At 46.3% G+C, this 21,843-nt stretch overlaps 1 protein-coding gene across 3 annotated transcripts in view; it reads right to left on the reverse strand.

Annotated features, from left to right (window-relative positions):
* Positions 1–21,843, reverse strand: part of Dglucy (D-glutamate cyclase) — a 78,858-nt gene that overhangs the window by 12,327 nt on the left and 44,688 nt on the right. For all 3 annotated transcript variants that reach the window (XM_085697844.2, XM_048449442.3, XM_087911575.1), the window contains 6 exons: positions 21,309–21,431; positions 17,733–17,933; positions 10,331–10,591; positions 7,761–7,860; positions 4,140–4,288; positions 1,626–1,745 (listed from right to left, as the gene is read on the reverse strand). In XM_085697844.2, the coding sequence (XP_085553970.2) occupies positions 1,626–1,745; positions 4,140–4,288; positions 7,761–7,860; positions 10,331–10,591; positions 17,733–17,933; positions 21,309–21,431 (954 nt within the window). The remainder of the gene's footprint in view (positions 1–1,625; positions 1,746–4,139; positions 4,289–7,760; positions 7,861–10,330; positions 10,592–17,732; positions 17,934–21,308; positions 21,432–21,843) is intronic.

Genomic DNA, 21,843 nt, shown 5'->3' on the forward strand with positions numbered 1-21,843 from the left:
TATGAGTGTATGCATGTATGCAAGTATATATTTGTGCACTAGTGTGTGTGTATGTGTGTGCACACGCACACGTGTGCACATATGGGTCTCTAGAATCAAACTAGGTCATCAGACTTGGTGGTAAATGCTACAGCTCTCTGAGCCATCTCACCAGCCCTGTTATTTTTATATTCATGTTCATGAAAGATATTGAGCTATAGTTTTCTTTATGTAGTGGCCTTGCATTGATTTTAGGATGATTAGACTCACATAGTGAATTAGAAAGTTTTCCTTTTGGCTCAGTCTTCTGGAAGACACTGTAGAAAACTTACAATTTCTTCTGTAAATGTTTTAGAATTCACCAATAGACCCATCCAGGCCTTGTGCTTTCTGGTTTTGAAGAGTATTAATTTATTGGTTCAATTTCCTTAAGGACTATTTCAATTTCTTTTTGTATGTGCATGTCTTTCAAGAAGTGGATCCATTTTATCTATATTATCAAATTTGTGGGCATACGGTTGTTTCTACTAGTCCTTCCTTATCTTTTCTGTGTGTTCATAGAATCTTCAGAGATATCTCTTTTTTCATTTCTATAGTAATTCACGCTTTTACTCCTGTTAGTCTTAGCCTGGTTAGATTATCAGTTTTATTGATCTTAATTTTACTCTTCATTTTCTTCTGCTACATTAGTCATAATTTGTTCTTCTTTCTACTTCCTTAAGGTGGAAAAGCTAAGATCACTGAAGTTGGTTATTTCTTATTTTTTTAATCTATGCACTCTGTGGTGGCTTGAATGAGTCGTCCCTCATAGTCATAGGCATGTGACTGCTTGGCCCTCGTTGGTGGTGCAGTTTGAGGAAGGGGCAGAAGGTGTGGCCTTGTTGGAGGAAGTACATCCCTGGGGGTGGGCTTTGAAAGTAAAAAGCCTGGCCTGCTTAGAGTTTGCTCTCTCTACTTTGCGTGAGTGGTTCAGGGTGTGAGCTCTCGATTTTCTGTTCTTACTGCCGTGCCCCTTGCTGTCATTCCCCTGTCATATGAACCCTAACCCTCTGGTGCCACGAGCCAAAATAAACACTGTGAATGTTAACCGAATGGCTGAATTCCCACTCGAATTCCCACTCCGGGCCCCCGTGGTGCCCTCTGGAGCCCCTTGGAGAGAAGGAAGGCAGCTCTGGTGTAATGGTTATCTCAATTGTTACTCTGACTGCTTTGAGAGGTGTCTGGAAGAGCAGTTAAGCACAGGTGTGTCTCCAGAGTGTTTCCAGAAAATACTGACGTGTTGGACAGCAACTGAGTGATAAAGGCCCTTCCTGAGTGTGATCAGTACTGTCCAATAGGGTACAAACCCAGATTGGACAAAAGAAGAAGTAGCCTGCCAGGCAAACACGAGGCCTCTCACTCTGTTTCTTGGTCACAGCTTTTCCACCGTGACAGTCTGCCCGGCTACAGACCCAGGAGTAATAGAGTCAGTAGCTGCTTTCTGAACCCTTTGAGACCATGCACCCAAACCATCCTTCCTTCTTTGAAGTTGTTTTCTTCAGGTAGATGTCACAGTAATTAGGAACTGTCTAACACACCTGGTCAGGCTTCAAGCCAGGTCACTTACCCTGGGCAGCCAGGTTCTTAGCAGGCACCCAGGTACTCACCAGCAATGACAGCAAAGTCGGCTTCCACATCACAGGCGATGACATCTCCGTTTCTGATGAACTTCTTCACGGCCTTCTTGACCTTGCCCATCCCAAGCTCATTGCCTCCATCACCCACTCCTGAAGAAAAGAGAAACAGAGTCAGTAAACGTACAGACTGGGGGCAAAGTGAGCGGGAGGGACAAGACAGCCCCTCTCCCCCACATGCCAGTGGTTGGCTCTGAATGTATTTCTGACAACCAGACATTGGTTCTTCTTCACATCTTCTAGAAATCTCGATAGTTGGGAGAGTAGGTCTGATTTTGGAGCTCACTGGAGTGGGATTCTGTCTTCTATAAGGTCCCCACATCCAGTCACAGGTGGGGTGCCTTGTGTTCTGGCATGTCACCAGGGGTACTGGAAACAAGGGTACAGCGACACCCAGTAGCCCCCACACAGTGGTTCCCCTCACTGAGTTGTACCATGTGACTGGCCAACATCCCATTGGGAGAGGTGAACTGTGTCTTACTCTAGCCCAGTGGTTCTCAGCCTTCCTAATGCTTCAACCCTTAAATACAGTTCCTCACGTTGTGATGACCCCAATCATATATTACTATTGTTGCTTCCTCAAAACTGTGGTTTTTCTACTGTTATGAATAATAACATAAAGAGCTGTGTTTTCTGATGGTCTTAGGCAACCCCTGTGAAAGGGTCACTCAACCCCCAAAGGGGTTGCAACCAACAGGCTTCTGCTTACGGAATGGGAAGCTCATGCATGTGATTCATTTTAAACAAAACCAAGGGAACATCTGGCTGATGTCTGAAACACCCTTGCTGGAAGGCACACTGCTGCAGACTGGACAGTCTGGGAGTATCTGCCAAGAGATCCGGTCACAGCTGCTCTGGAGAGCTAGGTGTGAGGACCGCTCTCACGCAGGAGTTGGGGCTCATGCTGCACAGCATAGTAAGGATGGCCTTTATGACTTCTTTATGCAATGGCGTGTCCCAGAGCCTCGAGGACAGAACTGGGTATTACTGTGTTTGAGTTTCTTCCACAAGGGCTTAGGATATGTAGACTAGTTCTGCTAGGGCTGTGGATCTCAACCTGTGAACTGACCCCTTTGGGGTTGCGCAGCCCTTTTACAGGGGTTACATAGCAGATGCCCTGCATATCAGATATTTACATCGTGATTCATGACAATAACAAAATTACAGTTATGAAGTAGCAACAAAATACTTTTATGGTTGGAGGGGGTCACCATAACATGAGGAACTGTATTAAAGGGTCACGATGCTAGAGGCTAACACCCCCAGTGAACTGATGGAGAGGGGGAGTTAGACCATCTCAGGCACTGGAGATCAGACTGAGGTTATGAGTAATTGAACACCTTCCACTGACACTCTGAGGATTTTTTGCTCTGTTTCTACCCTGACCGTTTTTTCTCAGAACAGTTTCTGCTTTAGTGACAGCCTGATTCAATGACAAAAGCGACCCAACCCCTGGAAGTGTCAGGGGCAGTGAGATGCCAGGGCACATGTGGTGGGGGAGGGAAGCTCTTACAGCCTGCTAATTGCTCCTTTGGACTCTTTCCTCCTGCGGGAGACACCTCCCTGCAGGCCTTGGGTCCTTTATCTGCCCAGCCCAGAGGGACAGGAAGTGAGAAACCAACCCAGCCGACCACACTGCGTGTGTCCCACCCACAGCCTCTTCTGGGAAAATCTGGGGATTTGCAGAAACTTTCTAGTCAACCCAGAAGGTTTCATTCACTCCTCAAAACCTCAGAAGTCAGAGGGGACTAATGGGTCTGGGAAACACTCAGAGGACGACAGGCTTTTATTACCCCAGGCCTCCTGAGGGAGGAAGGAGAGCTAGTATCCTTTGGAGACTGGTTCAGTCCTCACAGCAAGGTGATTCTTTAACAGTAGGGGCTGGGGGCTGCACTTTGCCCCAAATCCTGCTGGCTGGCAATGCTAATTAGCCAGGCAATTTCAATCTCATTGAGTCTCGTTTTCTCATTTACTTCCTTCCACACGGATAGAAAATAAATAAATTAATAATAATAATAATAATAATAATAATAAAAAAACAGTTGTGAAAGTTCCTAGAAAAGTACAAAGTTCAGAACCAAAGCAACATATTAGTAACAATAATAGTTCCCTCATCTCACATTTAATATACTTAAAAAGGGAAGCGCTTCTTCAGAGGACACATGACAAAAATCCAGCCTGTATGATCAGAATGATACGCCATGCCTCGATTTCACTATTGTTAATATTTCATGATGAGTTTAATTGCTCCGGAATCGGGCAAATTGAGTATGCTCTGTGTGTGTAGCTTCCCTTTCTCCTAAGGGACTGCCGCATTTCTTAATCATGGTGTCACTAGCGTCTAGACGGACTGAGATAAACAAAGCCCAGTTTGGGGGGTGGAAAGCAGCAGTGTGCGTGTCACCCTTGCCTGGACTGTGCTCAATGGTTAATAAAAGATACTTAGCGCTGATGTGTTCGTGTTGGAATCTTAGTGTCCCCACTCACCAGTGGATGAGATCCCAGGAATCTTTTGTGCGGCAAGGAAAAGGTCGTCAATGGGGTCAACTAAATGCTTGATGTTCATCTTCCTGGCATTGTAGTAACTGCCGTCAGCAGCCCTTCCCGCACGCTCTATGGCCACCAGGTGGTCAAATCTGCCCAGAAGCAATGGTGGTGAGTCTTCAAGGGGACAATGGCAGCTTTGCTGGCTCTAACCGTGTGTCTGCAGAATGACCCTTGGTTTTTTGGCTCCTTTAATCCTGCCTGACTGAGGCCTACTTTGTGCCGGGGTGGGGGCCATCACCGGAACTAACTTACTACATTGCTGCTGGTGGAGAGACTAGCCCTGCACTCCGCCAGAAGCCCAGGACCCCCACGCAGGCAAAGCTGGGTCCTCTACTACACTGACTGCACCGCAGAAAAAAATTCAGAACAAGTCAGAATAAAGTCAAGTTAGCAAATCTATTCAGGGATAGGAAATGGTGCAGATTTCAGATTTAGGTAGGATCATTAACTCTCCTCATTCCCTCTCCCTCCCTCTCTCTCTCTCTCTCTCTCTCTCTCTCTCTCTCTCATACATACATACCACACTGCACACACACACACACGCACGTACACACACCACATACCCCCCCCCCCAAACATACACATGAAAAGGACAGTGCACATCCAGACACGGATGTAGGCTTCTCAAGAGCTAAAGCAATACTCAGGTGTTTTTAGTGACAATATATATGATATATATGATTTTTTGGCCAAATTATAGAGCTCAATGGGTACAATTTACAACAAGGCTTAGAGATTCAGCAACATTTAAAAGTTAAGTAAAAGATGTGAGTTTGTTTACTAACTTCTTTTTTAATTTCTTTGGTAAGAGAGAACTGTCATACGATTTTATAAGACACACTGCTTGGATGAGCTGGGGGAAGGATTGCTAGGATAAACTCAAGTTTGCAAACATCTTGACCCTGAGTAAGCATAGCCCTTTTTTTTTTTTAACCTTGAGACAAGGTCTCCCATAGCCTAGGCTGGCTAACTTGCTATGCAGCTAAGGATGAAGATGACTTTGTACTATTGTGACTATGTTTTTAAACATATTACTACTGTTACTGTGTATGGATGAAGCGTGGATACACGTGTGCTACAGCGAATGATGTGGCGGTCGGAACACAACTTCCTGACACCTTATGTGGATCGCGGGGATCAAGTTCAGGTCATCATGCTTGGTGGCAAACACCTTTACCTGTTGAGCCATCTTGCAGGCCCCTGAACTACTTAAAGTTATGTATTTATTATTATTAATGTGTTTCTGTGCCTGCATGTGTGTGTGTGTGTGTGTGTGAGTAGGTATATGTGTGAGTGTAAGGGTCCATAGAGTCCCAGAGAGGGCATCTGATACCCCCAGATATAAAGTGATAGGTAGTTGTAAAGTGCCTATTGTGGGTGATGGGTACCAAATCTGGATTCTCTGCAAGAGCAGTAAAAGTCCTTAACACTGAACCATCTCTTCAGTCCCACATGAGAGCAGTTTGGGCTTTATCAGTTGTTTTCGTTTCTCTCTGGAAGACTCTGGAATGAAGACTGCTTTCCTTTCCTATGCCCCTGAATTTCATCCATCTTCCTATCCTATCCCAACAGCCTTCTAACAAACAGCCACTTGGATCTTCTTCAGTTTAATAGTGTGAGAAGCTGAAAGGCCAGGAGACTGATGGTCAGGGTAACTGGGTGTCCTGGGGTTTGCTAATTTCCCAGTGCCCCACATCCAGCAGAGTGGCCAGTTGGAGGGTAACTGAGTGCTGGCTGCTCTAGGCCTGTTTCACTCCATTTCAACTTCTCATTCCCATCACTGACATTAAACACTAGGACTGAATTTCAAAGAGGGAAAAAATGAATGGAATATCGCATGAGCTCCTTAGGAGACAGAATCAGACGAATAAGGGCACAGATGGAGTGCCTTCACATAGGCCACACTCTGGCTCTTCCTGCCACCCGCCTTGGGAGATTTGTTTGCCCTCTCTAACCACACACCACTTTTCTCATCTGCAGGACATCACACATGTGCAGGGCATCATGCATCTGCAGGACATCACACATATGTGGGACATCATGCATCTGCAGGACATCATGCATTTGCATGGCATCACACATCTGGGTAACTTCATGCATCTGCAGGATATCCCACATAATGCATCTACAGGGCATCACACATATGCAGGACAACATGTATCTCCAGGATATCACACATCTGTAGGTGCATTCATAACATGATGGGGTTAAAGAAGGTACCTGCCGTGGAGCCTGCAGCTACTTAGAGCTCAATAAGCATTAGCTTGGCTTGCTGATGGCATTTCTATTAGCAGGGATGTTTTAGTCTTATTTCATTTTTATTTATTTATGTGTGTGTGTGTGTGTGTGTGTGTGTGTGTGTGTGTGTCTGTTTGTCTGTATATGTGCAGTGCCTGTGGAGGCCAGGAGAGAGTGTCAGATCCCCCAGGACTTGATTTACAGGCAGTTGTTAGCTACCCAATGTGGGCGCTGGGAGCTGAACCCAGGTCCTGTGCAAGAGCAGTAAGTGCTCTGAACTGCAGCGCCGTCTCTCCAGTCCTGTAGCAGGAATGTTTTGATAATCCAAAGAGAGAACACAAAGCTGGCACTTTCACATCCCTAAATGCAGCCACAGTGGATTGCTTCAAAATCTCCACTGCATGATGGAACAGAATGGCCATTCTTCAAAATGTTAAGAACAGCCTTCTCATGCGAACCAGAGATTCAGCTTCCGGGTACATATTGGAAAGAGACTTAAAGAGATATTTGTCTTCCCTTGCTCTGTGCAGCACTACTTAGAAGAGGTGACATGGGGCTTGCAACAGAACAAACTGGAAGCGAAAGCACCGGAGTACACTGTACCTGAAGCCCATCTGAGTGCTGTAGTCTCGAGAGTCAGTATTGTTTCATAAATGTCTGTTTCAGTTACATGCATGTACTGATTTACAAAGCACTGTATAAGTTATAAAATCTGAAACATACTACAAAAAAGCGGTTTTCAAAATGTTTGACCACAAAACACACACATAGGCACACTCTCTCACACACACTCTTACACACTCTCACACACTCCCTTACACACTCACATGCTCTCTTACACACTCACACACTCTCTCACACACTCAAACACTCTCTCACACACACAGTCTCTCACACACACTCACACACTCTCACATACTCACACACGCCCACAGGTTTTGCGGGGAGGGTTTCAAAAGAGCAGTTTCTATCACTCTACATTGCTATTTCTGTTTTGTTTTCTACCCCCAGTTAAAATAGTTTGACTACTGTCATGACCCCATTGTTGAGAGACTGCTAACTTTGTTTCTTATTTTGTCCGGGATGAGCTCCATCTCTCCCCTGCTGCCTTGGATTTATTTCTGGACATGCTCTATGGAGCCCTAAGTAGACCCTGATAGCCCCAACGTCATGGCTAATATAGCTCATCAGAACTCTGGCATCCTAGGCTGGTGGCTTTCTTTTCTTCCCTAGGATAAGCTGTGCAGAAACCGTGTCAGCGAGGTTGCAAGGATGTGGTCTTCCCCACCCCCATGCACTCGATCTGGGGTTCCATATACGTACCTAGGAGACTTAGGGTCCCCATCTTTGCACAGGAATGCCTGAGCATCTTCCACTGATCCACCTTGGTAAGTTAGTATGGGGATTGGTGTCGTCAGAACACCTTGAAGATAAACACAAAGGGCAGCCCCGTCAGTGCTAGGATTGCACTGCGCTCTTGAAAAGCATCTTTGGGCAGCAGCGTAACCATTATTGAGTGGTGTCCTTCCTAGAACACTTTGTTAGGATTCAGAGCATGGTGGGTTTACTTCTAGTCCTAACTAAACTCCAGAGTTGACAGTGGCTGGAGGGTTGGACTGGAGCAGTACCGACCTGGGGATGTGCAGTGTGTAAGACGCCCCATGATGCTGTGTCAACACAAAGTCTATTCTGACCCACTGCCAGCAGGAGTCCTATGTACTTGTTTAGATGCCCACAGGACAGAGTGTCAGGCTTTTTACATGTATGCTATCGTTTAATTTTCATAATCCTGTTCCATAGAGTGATTATTATTTCTATTTTATTGAAGGGGGAAATTGATGCTCAGAGACACCAAGGAGGTTTCTTAGGGTCAAATATAGTGTGTGTTTATGTATGTATGTATACATATACATATATATACACAAACATGTATATAGTATATATGTTGGTACTACAACTCCAGTTCTTTCTTAGTTTAATTTCTGTTACTGAGCTAAAACACCCTTACCCAAAGCATTTAGTAAAGAAAGGGTTAGTTCAGCTGGCAACGCTAGTCCACAGGTCAACTTGATCTAGATAATTCCTCAACTGAGACTCCTTTGTCAGGGGACAAGGTGACATTAAAACCAGCCATTAAATCTCTACCCCCAGATTTTACAAGTTCCCTCTCCACCTAAGCACTCCTTCAGAGGAGACCAATACCAACTGAAGCAGAGGCCCAGAAACTTGGAATTTGTTCATGTATGTCAGTGGTTTACAGAGTGAATTGAGTCTTAAAAAAATAACACTGTGATTACACAAATAATACACATTATTGTAGATTATGTGGAAAATATACATGTATCACCCCAAGTGAAATTCATTTGAAATTTGAAATTTTCATTAATCTATCTCCCAGCAATTTGGGGATGAATCCCGGCTTATTCACAGACCCAGGGCAAATCTTCAAGCAGAAGGAAAGATGGCCAACAGAGCATGCTGGGTAGTGCCCCTGGTCCCAGGACTTAGAGGCATGTGACTTTGGCTAGGCCACATGAACTTCCTGAGTACTGTTTCTGTAAAGTAGTGCCCACCCACTCAGTTTGCTGGGATGGTGCCATGCTGGCCTTGATACCTGTCAGTTACCTGGCTGGGAGCTAGTAAAAAGTGGGTATTGACTTAAGGTTCCCTTCACTCCCCTGGCTGCACTGGTGTCAGGGTGTGGGTACCAGGAAGCCCAGAGGGTACAATCCTTGCTGAGCTTGTGCCCAAGAGAGGGGAGAAAGGACCATGTCTTTTACCCCTCTAGAGCATCTACTAGGGCCTCAAAAACAGACTGAAATAGTTTTCACAAACAGGTCCAGTTGCTTCACTTACTTTATCCAAATGTAACAAAGCTTCTGTAGAATCCAATAAAGCAATGGTACCCCCATGGCATCGTGCAGCCCAGACAGCCCCGAGACCCTGAGAGCCACCCAGCTGAGCTCTCAGGGAAGGAACAGGGCCTCTCTCTCTCTCTCTTTCTCTCTCTCTCTCCCTCCCTCCCTCCCTCCCTCCCTCCCTCCCTCCCTCCCTCTCTCTCTCTCTGGAGAATAAATGTTAAACATAGCCATGACACGGTGTCATGCGGCACCTGCTGTGGTCCTGGAGCAGAGTTGACACGGTCAGTCACCTGAACCCTTGATTTCCTGACTTCACTTGCTGATCCGTCTAGTATTTCTTAATGTTTCCTTTTCTCCTGTCCTCTGGGTGAGAGGCCACAGGGAGCAATCTGGTTCCTTTGTCCCCGCTTATCCCCACAGTGGTGTCCCTGAGAGCTTTGGTTGTAGATTCCACTTTGTAATTGGTCTCAGCTTCCAGCTTCATAAACCAAACAACCTGCCTCCACTCTTACAGCGTTCTGGTTGCCCTGCAACCCAGACCTGAGATGAGGTGCAGGTGGTTTCCTGGGAGACAGTGCCAAGACGCCGAGGGGAGGGACAGGGGATGTGAGAAGGGGGAAATGCATTTTCAAGATCGCTGCTTTAAAAATTGGCATTTCATGTTTGCTAAGATATGTGTACCACCAAGGAGACAGGAGACTTAGCCTGTCCCTGCAAGGCTGAGGGTCACCCCTGCTATTCTGGGTGGCAGGGGTTCACATAGCTTTGATCCTTCAGGGCATTGTTTGGTGGTGGGAACTGACCACTGTGTGGACAACAGTGATTGGTTGATCACTTGGACTTCCAGGAACCTCGGTGTCTTTCTCTATAAAATGAGGCCCTGTTGCTTTTAACAAAGTTGTTCTGAGCTTGGAGATAAAATGCCCTATCTCAAGGGCACATCCTGGGTCTGGGTACATGGTCAAAGGTCCAAACATTGATTTCCTCAGAATCCTGTTTGGGGATGTGGCTTGAACTCAGGTCACTACTCACCTTGCTTAACGGCCTCTTCAACGAGCTTCGTGTGCAAGCTCAAGGCTCTCTGGTCTACCACCATGGAGGTCTCCTTCCCCAGAGCCTGAAGGAAGGCGGCTAAAGCAATGGCTCCCGGCGGGCCGTCTGTCTCCTCTGGGGGCTCGTGGTTGAAATGTGTGGGGAACCCAGTGGTGACTAGTACCGAGCGGGCATGAGACAGTGACAGCGCAGCCCGCAGCAGCTCATCTTTGTGCAGTAGGTACCCGATCCCCCGGCTCCCTAAAATCACAAAAACAAAGCAAAAGTATCTAGATTATTGTGCTTAAGGTGGAAACACTGCTAGTTTGGGCTCCAGAAGTCTTATGGAGGGATGTGGCAGGCTGAACTATTCGTAGGGATGCACCCCCATCTCTGGTCTTCTGCCTCTCCTCTCTCTCTTAGCTAGGGTGGCCACGAGACTGGCTTAGTCTCAGGGAGCATGAGGAGACAGTAGGTGTCCTGCCGAGCCTGGCCCTGCACTTCCCATGTGTTTCTCCAAGCACGCCTTGCTCTTCTTATTTGGAATGATGATAGCTACAGTCCGATATGATGGCAGAGCCGCTGGGACCCCAAGCAATTGGGTAGAGCTGACTCAGAACTCTCTGAAGACCTACTGTGTGCTGTTACATGAGTGTAGCATGGCCTTCTGCGGCATTTGAGCATGGCAGGTTGAAGTTCATTTGTTAGAATAGTTTAGCAAAGCCTAATAAATAGAAGAATATATAAAGAGGAAAGGAAATGGTATACATTCATTGGGAGGTCCTCCCCACACGCCCAAGACAAGGTCTGGGGTGCAGGTATTTTAGGAGACGGTAATACCAAAGAACCACTAAAGGATAGAGAGTGAGCCAGTTAATCCTGAGGGCAATCAGAACTCTGTCTTGCTTGAGAGTCACTAAGAAGCCATGGAGGATGCACCCTAGAATTGCCCTACCAGAGGACCAGAGGCTACCCAGTTGTTTATCGACTTCTGTCCCCATTTGGGAGAAAGGGTGCCCATTAAGGGGTCAATTTCCTTGTACTCTGTGGACTGTGCCTCCTATAATAGAGACAGATATAGACTGTCCTCTAGTGGAAGAGTTGAGCAAACAGAGAGCCATCCATTGTCTCTGCAGAGGAGCCCCATTAGTCCCAGGGGACAACTGCTCACGCCAGGCAGTATATTATAAATAACAGTATTTTATAAAACAAAACTGGGTGTAACCACTTCCTGACTCTTGTCCATACTGGCATGCCTCAGTCTACCCTCACCCTCACGTCTCTTTCCTACAAGTGCCACACGGAGGCAGAGTGTGACTCAGAACTTCCACCCCAGCTGGGCTGCCTCAGAACAGGCCAGAGGGATGTGCAGAGGCGCTGAGCTTCACAGAGAGAATTAGGGATGCTGAGATGCTGGGTTTGGACCCCCATATGGAGGTACCATTCCAGATTGAGACAGGAACAACTCAAATGCAGGACCTGGCACACAAGAGTTGTGTGTCCTTGGTCCTGTATCTAGGTTTTTCTACATGAAAAACGAGGTGGGTAACTAGATGGAGGGAGTCTGTGGAGACAGAAACTCTCGACTGCTGGTTGTTGGAGGGGGAACTGGAAACTGGGGCCTGGAAGGTGTTTTTTCTTTGGCACTTTACAATTCTCTCATCTGTCGCTGGCAGCCCTAATAAAATAGTCACAGGTATGGGTGAAATTTACTGAGAAGGGTGTTTACCAGGGCCTTGTTTGTGGTTTGCTAGTCAAATGGTGGCACTCTCACACAATGAAATGTTATGCAAATATTAAAAAGGATGTCGTGAACTGGGTGTTCTGACTCTTGTCTATGATCCCAGCCTGAGGCAGGTGGATTGCAGAGAGTGCAAGGTTAGTCTGAGCAATAAAGAGAGACTTGTCTCAAACAGACAGACAGTATGTAGGTGTTATAGAGATCATTTCATGATATGGAAAGTCATTACAGTTTATTTAAAAGCTTATCATGGTGGGGTTTCATTACATATAGTCCTGCATGCAAAGATTTGGGACCAAAGGAAATGACTATAACGGCAAATACAAGCCTATCAATAATTATTAATTGTGTGGATTCTGGTATTTAAAAAAGTATGTGTGTATTTGTATGTGTTCTTGTGCATGTATGTGTGTGTGTGCATGTGCATATGGAGGCCCAAGATTGATATCACGTGTCTTCTTTGATTGCTTATTCCATTTAATTTCTTTCTTCTTCCCTCCCTTTTCTTTTCCCTTCCTTTTTTCCTTCCTTCCTTCCTTCCTTTTTTTTTTTTTTTTTGAGGTAGGGCCTCTCCCTGAACCCGGAGCTCACTGATTTGGCTAGGCTGACTGGCCAGTGAGCCTCCTTAGCTTTGGCATTCCAGGCACACACTGCTCTGCTGTCCCTACTCCCTGTACAAGCTTGGGACTGAACCCAGCTCCTCCCCCTGGTGACGTGACAGGCACTTAACCAACTGAGCCATCTCCTTGGGCTCCAGGACTCTGGTAATTTTTATTGATTCTTTACTTTCGTACATTTTCTTTCTATAACTTAATTCTATTAGTTAATTAGATTTTTGAGACTGGGTCAAGTTCCAGTCTGGAATTAATGACCCCTGTATTTAGGAGGCCGAGGCTATTTTCATGGATTTTCTGACGGTCCTACAATGAGCACGAAATCCTGACGGCAAGACAGAGAAGAATAACAGTATTTTATAAAACAAAACTGGGTGTAACATGCTTCTTGGCGTACGATGGACACTAAAGAGAGAGCGAGAGGAGTGTCTGAGCAACTGAAAGCTGTGTTCATCACATATATATTTAAATATATATGATGATTTCATTACCAGCGCGAAGACCATTACTATAAATCTTGCACCCTCCACATCCTCCAGACACCTCAGACACACGTCAGTGTCCTCTTAAAAATGACTGAGTGGCTCTATTAATAAGCTCAGTGAGCAATGCCCAGCACACAGCACACCGCCGTTAATCTTACATCTGCTTATTTGAGTGGGAATTGAAGTCATCTATTGTTCTTGCAGATTAAAGATAGTTTATCATCGCAGATGAAATCAGCACATCAGACAGTCATAAATCTGCCTCCTCTGGGGCTCATGCCTTAAGCCTTGCCCCAGTCTGCAGGAGCGCCTGTGGGAGACATTGTGTCTGACCTTTCTGCTCGCCCTTACCATGCAATGGGTGAGCGGAGGTGGCAGTAAATCTACTGTCAGCTCCTTCTTTTAAACTCAAAGCTAATTTCAGAGTTAATAATTCATCTTCCCTCATGACGCTGCGTTAAGTAGGGGTGCCATCAGCTTGGTTAGGACTACCCGGGAGGAAGAAATTATTATGGAAAAAAAATAAAATTTCTACCTAAAAGAGTGCGGGAGTACTTTAAAAAAAACCCTACATGTATTTATGTGTGACTCTGTGCCCGTGTGCATGCCCATGTGTGTGCCATAGCTGTGTGTGGAGGTCAGAGGACAACTTGCAGGAGGTGATTCTTTCCTACCACATAGGGCCTGGGGATAAAATTCACTTGTCAGCTTGCTAGCAAGCGTCTTCAGCCACTGAGCCATCTCACTAGCCCTGGGACCCTCTTTTTAGTTGTTCAGGCAAGAATATATAGAACTCTATGTGCACCTACCATGAGCATGTCCTTAGTGGTGTTTTTGTGGTAGGCATATATGATGAATTTACTATGTATTTATATGTAAATAACAGTCTCTAACAAAAATGAAAAATCAAGCAAAATAAATATATAAATAAAACAAAACCAAACATGTCTGAGAGTTTATCAGGAAGCTTAGCAATGGTCATCATTCCAGCCCTGGTGGACAGAAGTGGCCATCTCTAAGATGGTCTGCTACCTTGAGTCCTCGGTTTGGCCAGCAGGGGTCGGCAGACTTCTGGGGAGGTCTGTTTCATGGCACTGCGGGGTGGGGGTAGGTAAGGGGGGGCAGCGGCGCTGGTCTCCTTAGACAGTCTTCTGAGGCAGCTCTGTGGTTCCTGGGAGTCTGGCCCAGGGAGTCTCCTCTGCACGCTGGCTCATCCCTCTGTGCTCTCTGGGTCTACACTTACTGATCCCAACATCTGACTGCGAAATGGGAATCAATGAGACTTCGGGAGAGGTCATATAAGTACCAGACATCGCCAGATATTTGTGTCTACCCTCCAGTTCTCAGAACACCACTGCTGAGAAGGTACAGGAAGAATGGGATATTTTAAGGAATGCTAAGAGAACTTTTTAACTGTCCAGGCAAGAAAATGACACACAATTTATAGCTCAGATTCTAATTTACACGGCATATACAAACCATGGCCAACAGAGTCAGTGGACAAGGGCTCAATATCTACCCCAACCACCTACTGTGAATGTAGACTGGGTAATTCTTAACCTTGTATGCTTTGGTTTCTTTTACTAACTGAAGTTAATAAAAACCTGTCTCTTAGAGACACTAGAGCATTTACTAAGATGGAACATGCATTTGCTGATGCCCAGAAGTAACTATAGTACAGCTAATGTTTTAATGTATTTAGCGCAACTCTGGCAGGGAGGTGTAATTGTCTGTAGTTTTGTTTCACTGACGAGGAAACTGAGGCAGAATTACCCAGCAATTGTCTCGTGAACATGGACCATTGGACTGACTGTGCTATGCGTGACAGTCGGTGACACAACGCCCTCTGCTGGCTACCTGGGAATAGAATTTCTCCCAGATGCAGACCCATCCAGAAGAGAAAAGCTTTCAACCAGTTCTCCATAGACCTCCTATCAGCAGGCTCCCTAGAAGTTCCCAGCAGCCTTGTCTCATAGAAAGCTGGCAGCTAAGTCAGATGGTGGTACGTGTCTGTAATCCCAGCATTCAGGAGGCAGAGGCAGGTGGAGCTCTGTGAGCTCAAGGTCGGCCTGGAAGTGAGTTCCAGGACAGCAGGGGTTGGCTGTTACACAGAGAAAACCATCTTGAAACAAAAACAAAAACAAACAAAAGAAAGAAAGCAAACTGGTGGTTTACAAGCTGAAGAAGGGCAGTTATTTCCCTGAGATACAAAATACAGTATACGGTTCCGCTGCATGAGGCTGTAACTGCCTGGCCCTGCCACTGGGATCCCCCAAATGAAAAGCAATCTTACACCTTTAATCCCACCACTTGGGAGGCAGAGAAAGGAGGGCCTCTGTGAGTTCGTGGTCAGCTTCACCAAAGCTACACAGAGACACAGAGACACAGAGACACAGAGAAATCCTGTCTCAAAAGAACCAAAAAAAATGAGAAGAGGAAGGAGGAGGAGGAGGAGGAGGAGGAGGAGGAAGAAGAAGAAGAAGAAGAAGAAGAAGAAGAAGAAGAAGAAGAAGAAGAAGAAGAAGAAGAAGAAGAAGAAGAAGAAGAAGAAGGCAATCTTATGTCCTCTGCTCTGACTCCCAGTGTTAAAGACATGCACATATATGTTGCCCAGGGCACTGGCACAGAAAGGAAGGATTAGGGATATGAATAAATAGACTTGTAATTTTTTTTGCTGTTGAGCCAGAGCTTCCTGTAGCTCAGGCTGGCCTCAAACTCATGTAGCTGAGGATGATCTTGAACTCCCCATCCCCTGTGTTCATCTCCCAAGCACTGGAGTTCTAGACATGCATCTCAGTTACACTGACAACTTTTAAAAAACAGTGGTGGCTGCTTATTTAGGAGCACCCATTTTTCTGGCTCCCCCCCGCAAAGATTTATTTACTTCTCTGTGTATAAGTGTTTTGCCTGAATGTATCTAAGTGTACCATGTGTGTGCCATGTCCATGGAGACCAGAACAGGGTGCTGGATCCCCTGGAATTGGAGTTACAGATGGTTCTTAGCCACCATGTGGATGCTGGGAGTCGAACCCTGACCCTCTGCATAAGCAGCAAACATGCTTAACTGCTGAGTTGTCTCTCTAGCCTCTACCACCCTTTCTTTCTCTGGTGCTGGAAGGCTGAAGCTAGGCCTTGTATGTTCCGGGTTAGCACTCCCCCACTGAACCCTGGCCCTTGTTATTTCTTACTTGTGTGGCTCATTTGATTCTGGGTGGCAAGTCACCCAAATGATAAACTCACTCCCATGCTTAGAATTGGAATTTGAAAAAGCACAGCCATAAAGACAACAAAAGTCACTCATAATGTCCCTCCCTACAGACCCCGTGGGGGTTTGAATAAGAACGGTCCCTGTAGGCTCTTGTATTTGAATGCTCCATCATCAGGGAGTGGAACTGTTTGAAAGGATTAGAAGGATTAGAGGTGTGGCCTTGATAGAGGAGGTGTGGCACTAGAGGTGGATTTTGAGGTTTCAGAGCCCAAGTCAGCCCCCCTCCTTCACGCCTGCCATGCCTGCAGTCATGCTCCCCACCATGGTGATGATGGGCTAAGCCTCTGAAACTGTAAGTGAGCCCCCAGTTAAATGCTTTCTTTTATAAGTGTTGTTTTGGTTGTGGTGTCTCTTCATAGCAATAGAACTGTGACGGAGATAGGCCCTCAGTCTCAATGTCTTAGTGAATATTCTTCTGGTATTTTGGGGCATCAAACATGGTATAAGCTTAAAAAAACCTCTTTGATTAAGTTCAAAAATTTATGTGTGTGTGTATGCATGCATGTGTGCTCACATATGTCATGCTGTGCATATGGAGGTCGGGGGACATCTTGTGGAAGTATTCTCTCCTTCCAGTATGTGGGTCTTGGGGATCAGACTCAGGTTGCCAGTCTTGGCTGAGAGGGCCTTAGCCAATTCAGCCACCTTGTAGGCCAGTGTCAGCATTTTAAGGGACTATACTGTGGAGGGTTTGGACAATTTATATCTTGCCTTTTTCATGGAAGCCTTTAGTCACTAGCTGTAAATGTTTTAATTCTTTATCTATTTATTCATTCTATATTTTTTGTGTGGTGGTATATGTAGGTGTGTGTGTGGGTACGTGTGTGCAATGTGTGTATGGAGGCCAGAGGTCAATGTTGACTGTCTTCTCTTAGTCACTCAACTCCTTAGTTTTTGAGACAAGTCTTTCACTGAACCTGGAGCTCATTGATTTGGCTAGGCTGGGTGGCCAGGAGTGCCAGGGATCTGCCTGTTTCTTTAACCTCCAGCACACATACACACACACACACACACACACACACACACAAAATCATACACACTCACATACAGACTCACTCACACACTCACATGCACACACGTACTCACACACACATACATACAAAATCACACACACTTTCATACAGGCTCACTCACATGCATGCGTGCACACACCCTGCACTGGGATTACAGATATGTACTACCATGCTGGAATTTTCGCGTGGGTTCTCGGGTTCTGAACTCAGGTCCTCCTGTTTGAGCAGCAGCCACGTTCCCCACAGGGCGGTCTCCCCAGCCATGAACACTTTGTTCTTACCTGGGTCTATGGCGATCGCGGACTCGAGCCCTCTGATCTTTTGTACCGCAGCGGCTGACACTATGCTGTAATGCAAAGGGTCTTTGGAAATGGCGTGGACTTCTGGAACCACCCCAGGAGTCGGACAATTGGCTGGGGACACAGTGTCTGTCAGGATCTTCACCGTGCAGCCTGGAGTGCTGGCGAAAGCCAGTGGAGCCTCTGAAACACACAACAGGTGGGGCTGTGACGTCACCCCACCAAGGGCCATCCACAGTGGCGAGGGAAGATGGCCCCAGCACCAACTCTGTCAGCAGGAATCGCTATGCATATGCTGGCACCAGCCTCAGAAGGAACTGACTTATGGCTAGACCAAGTTCTATGTAAACAATTAAGTTAAACAATTGCCTCCACTCTGTAGAAAAGTGGAGGTGGGTACGGCAGAAAAGCGAGGTGCGGCCACAGCTGGAACAGGGACTCTCAGAGATTCTGTCCATCGCAGTTGCGGATATCAGCAAGCACAGACTGAGATCAGTGCGTGAAGCCCCTCACTTTACCTTGTAGCAGATGTTAAACTGGGTACCCTCTGTGTATGGAGATTCTGTTTTCTTTTTTAAAAATATCTATCTATCTATCTATCTATCTATCTATCTATCTATCTATCTATCTATCTATCTATTATGTATACAAAATTCTGTGTGTATGTCTGCGGGCCAGAAGAGGACAACGTTACAGATGGTTGTGAGCCACCATGTGGTTGCCGGGAATTGAACTCAGGACCTTTGGAAGGGCAGGCAATGCTCTTAACCACTGAGCCATCTCTCCAGCCCCGAGATTCTGTTTTCTTGTGGCATTTCTATTTCTCTTAAAGCAGCAACACAGCCCTCCCCTGCTAGATGACAGCCCTAAGCATACGCTAGCATCATCCTCAGCAGTGACTGCAGCGTGGACGATGCATTCAAGTTTCAGGTGTGACTCCGCCCTTCCTGCACACATCCATTACGTTATAAAACAACGGCTGTGCCTTGTCTGCTTGTCCTCAGGACTCAGTTTAGCAAAGTGCTGGGTACTGAGCAAGCCTCAGTAACGGTTTGCATCAGTGAGACAGGCACTGAGTCATCTCCTAGCCCTTGAGCCTGGCTTAGAAGGTGCCTACTTAGTGTACCGGCTTTCTCTCTGCTGCCTTCCTTGGCGTCACTGCTGTCTTGGCATACTTTACCTTCACCTGGCTGTGTGCTCCTCAAGATGGGGCACCGTTGCTTCTTTGCCTCAGATTCCCACACATTGCCTTGCACATAGCAGGTGTTAAATAAATGTCAATGTGAGATGGGTGGATGATATATTAGATTCCATAGAAATGGTAACATTTCTTGGATTCAAAAGAAAGCCAGAGTCAGCCAACATCCAAAAGGAGCATCTACTGACAGACACTTGAGCTTTGCATATGACCTTTAGAGGGTACAACCATTGACTCTGAGGAATGGTTACCTCTCTCTCTGTGTGTGTGTGTGTGTGTGTGTGTGTGTGTGTGTGTGTTGTATTAGACAGCACCTAAAGTGATCACTTGAAAGCCAGGTACACACAAGAGCAGTGGACCGAGATTGCGGCACAAGGCTTTGCTCCTGTCAGTTGGGTGGGCTGTGCAGCAGCGACTCCATCGCTAAGAAAACCTGATGTGCGGAGGTGTGAGAATGGTTCATTGTTTCTGACTGGTGACGGTGTCTCTTTTCACGCACCACCCGTACACATCAGATTTAAGAGGGCTAGGGTGTGTGGGGATGTCCCCAGCTGTGATGACTGCTTTACAGGCACAGTCCCTGGTGGATGGCAGGAAAGCCTGCTACGCTGGGGTAAATTTACTGTCTGTGGTGGTTTGAGAGAAAATGGCCCCCAAAGGGAGTGGCACTATTAGGAGGGGTGGCCTTGTTGGAGAAAGTGTGTCACTGTGGAGGTGGCTTTCAGGTCTCATATATGCTCAGGCCACACCTAGTGCCTCAGACCACTTCCTGCTGCCTGCACAAGATGTAGAACTGTTAGCTCATCTTCCAGCACCAAGTCTGCCTGCATGCTGCCATGTCCCACTGTGGTGATAACGGACTGAACCTCTGAACTGCAAGTCACCCAATTAAAGGTTTCCCTTTATAAAGTTGCTGTGGTCATGGTGTCTCTCCATAGCAATAAAAACCCTAACTAAGATACTGCCTGTGTATGGACGTGTGCATACCTGTCCCCCTTTCCTATCCCATACCCAAAAATGACCACATGCTCCCTGAGGACACAGCCTTGCATGCCTGGCATACGGTAGGTACTTGGTGCATGAACTTTTAAGTAACAGTAGAATCCCGTGGATCATGCTATCTGTGTCTTGTCACCATATCAGGAAAATATTCTGATAGTTTAAAATAAAATAGCATTAAACTTGACTCTTCGTAGTGGAATGGCTGACCTGACCAGAATTTTCCTGTGTCTATGACAATGGGCTGGAATGGTTACTGCTTGGTATCAGTATTTCCAGCACATTCCCATTTCTGGCCACCAGGGGGCGCCCTCTCATGTCTGTTCACTGTAACTCTAGCCCTTTTGTGTGTTGTGGGGCATGGGGTGCTGATGATAATTACTTTTAGTTCTTAATATCCATCCAACTATTGATTTAAAATATTCAAAAGAAGATTATTTGCACCTGTGGTGAAGACAAATAGGTTTTTTTTCTTCTTGTCATTTGCCCTTAAAAACACAGTATAATGGATACAGAGAGATGGCTCAGCAGTCAAAAGTAATTGCTGCTCTTGCAGAGGACTTGGTCCCCAGCAGCTGCATGGCAGTTCACAACCGCCTGTAACTTCAGTTCCAGGGCATCTGATCCCCTCTCCTAGCCTCTGCTGGCATCAGGCACAGACACGCTGCACATACACACGTGCAGGCAGAACATTCACACACATAACATAAGTAACCCTTAAAACTATAACAGAACATCGATTTGCATTCACACTGCATTTGGAATCCCACACAGTCTAGCCTGAGTTGGAGTGCCCAGGAGAGTGGGAAATGGCTAACACGGCCCTCTTCTGGGGGAAGCTAGATTTTAGTACTGAGGGGTGTAGGGACTGGTCCTCAGCAGATACTGAAAAACGACTTCATTGTAAAATTCAGCTGTGTTTCTCGACTTATCCTTTTGCTTTCAAGGCTCTACCAATCTCAAAAGGTCAAGCTGGAGATCGGTTCTTCCATTAGAGCAAGCTGGGAAACTTCAGCCGACGGAGAAGTATTTAATCAAAAAGTTGTGCTAAAGACCAGTTGCTATGGTGAAGCGACTCAGCACTGGGATTAAATGAAGATAGTGGGAGAGACATTGTAGACACTTGGCATATGTTTGTGTTTGTTTGCTGGTGCTGGGAGGAGGGTGGCGGGGAGATCAAACTCAGGACCTTAGGCATGCTGGGAAAGTGCCCTACCACTGAGCTACATTCCCAACTGTAGGCCTGTGCTTTCTGAGTTTATTTTTAAGTTACTAATCTGTAAACCTGTGCTTTCAAGATCTCCAGACCCGCTAGGTTACATCTGAGATCAAGGCAGTTGTACCCTTGTACCCCAACATACTGCAGCTGACGGCTGCTTCCAGGCTGGTCAGCTGTGAAGGCCAGAACACTGGGACGTCCTCGGGCCGACACTCCACGTAATTCCCATAGTCAGGCTTGGAAAGTTCCTTGATTCCCAAAAGTTCTGCAGGTGGAGAAAGAAAAGAGGATTCCTCTGGTGGGTACCACATAGATGCACTGAGTTCCTCACGGATGTTTCTCTCAAAGAAACGCTAGTTGTAGCGTTATCTTAAATAGAAAACAAGGAAGGAGAGGAGGGGCAGGAGGAAGAGAAGGAGATCACAATGGCTAGTGGCTGAAGTTTTAGCAGATAAGGATGTGCTGTAACTTAGGGCCCATGTTGACTGGTACAGTCAGGCCTGACCTCTCCAACAGCCAATGTGGTTGCTGGAGGGAGTCTATAGTGTGTCTAGCTCAGTACTGGTCTTGTAGCACAGATTCCTAACAAAGCCAGCATTGTGTGTCATCTTGATACGGACTGATTAAGTCACACAGCTGTAACCTCTGTTATCGCTACCAGCAGCCCTAGCCTGGCT

The sequence above is a fragment of the Myodes glareolus genome, chromosome 11 (genome assembly GCF_982192425.1).
Source record: "Myodes glareolus chromosome 11, mMyoGla1.1, whole genome shotgun sequence".
NCBI lineage: Eukaryota > Metazoa > Chordata > Mammalia > Rodentia > Cricetidae > Myodes > Myodes glareolus.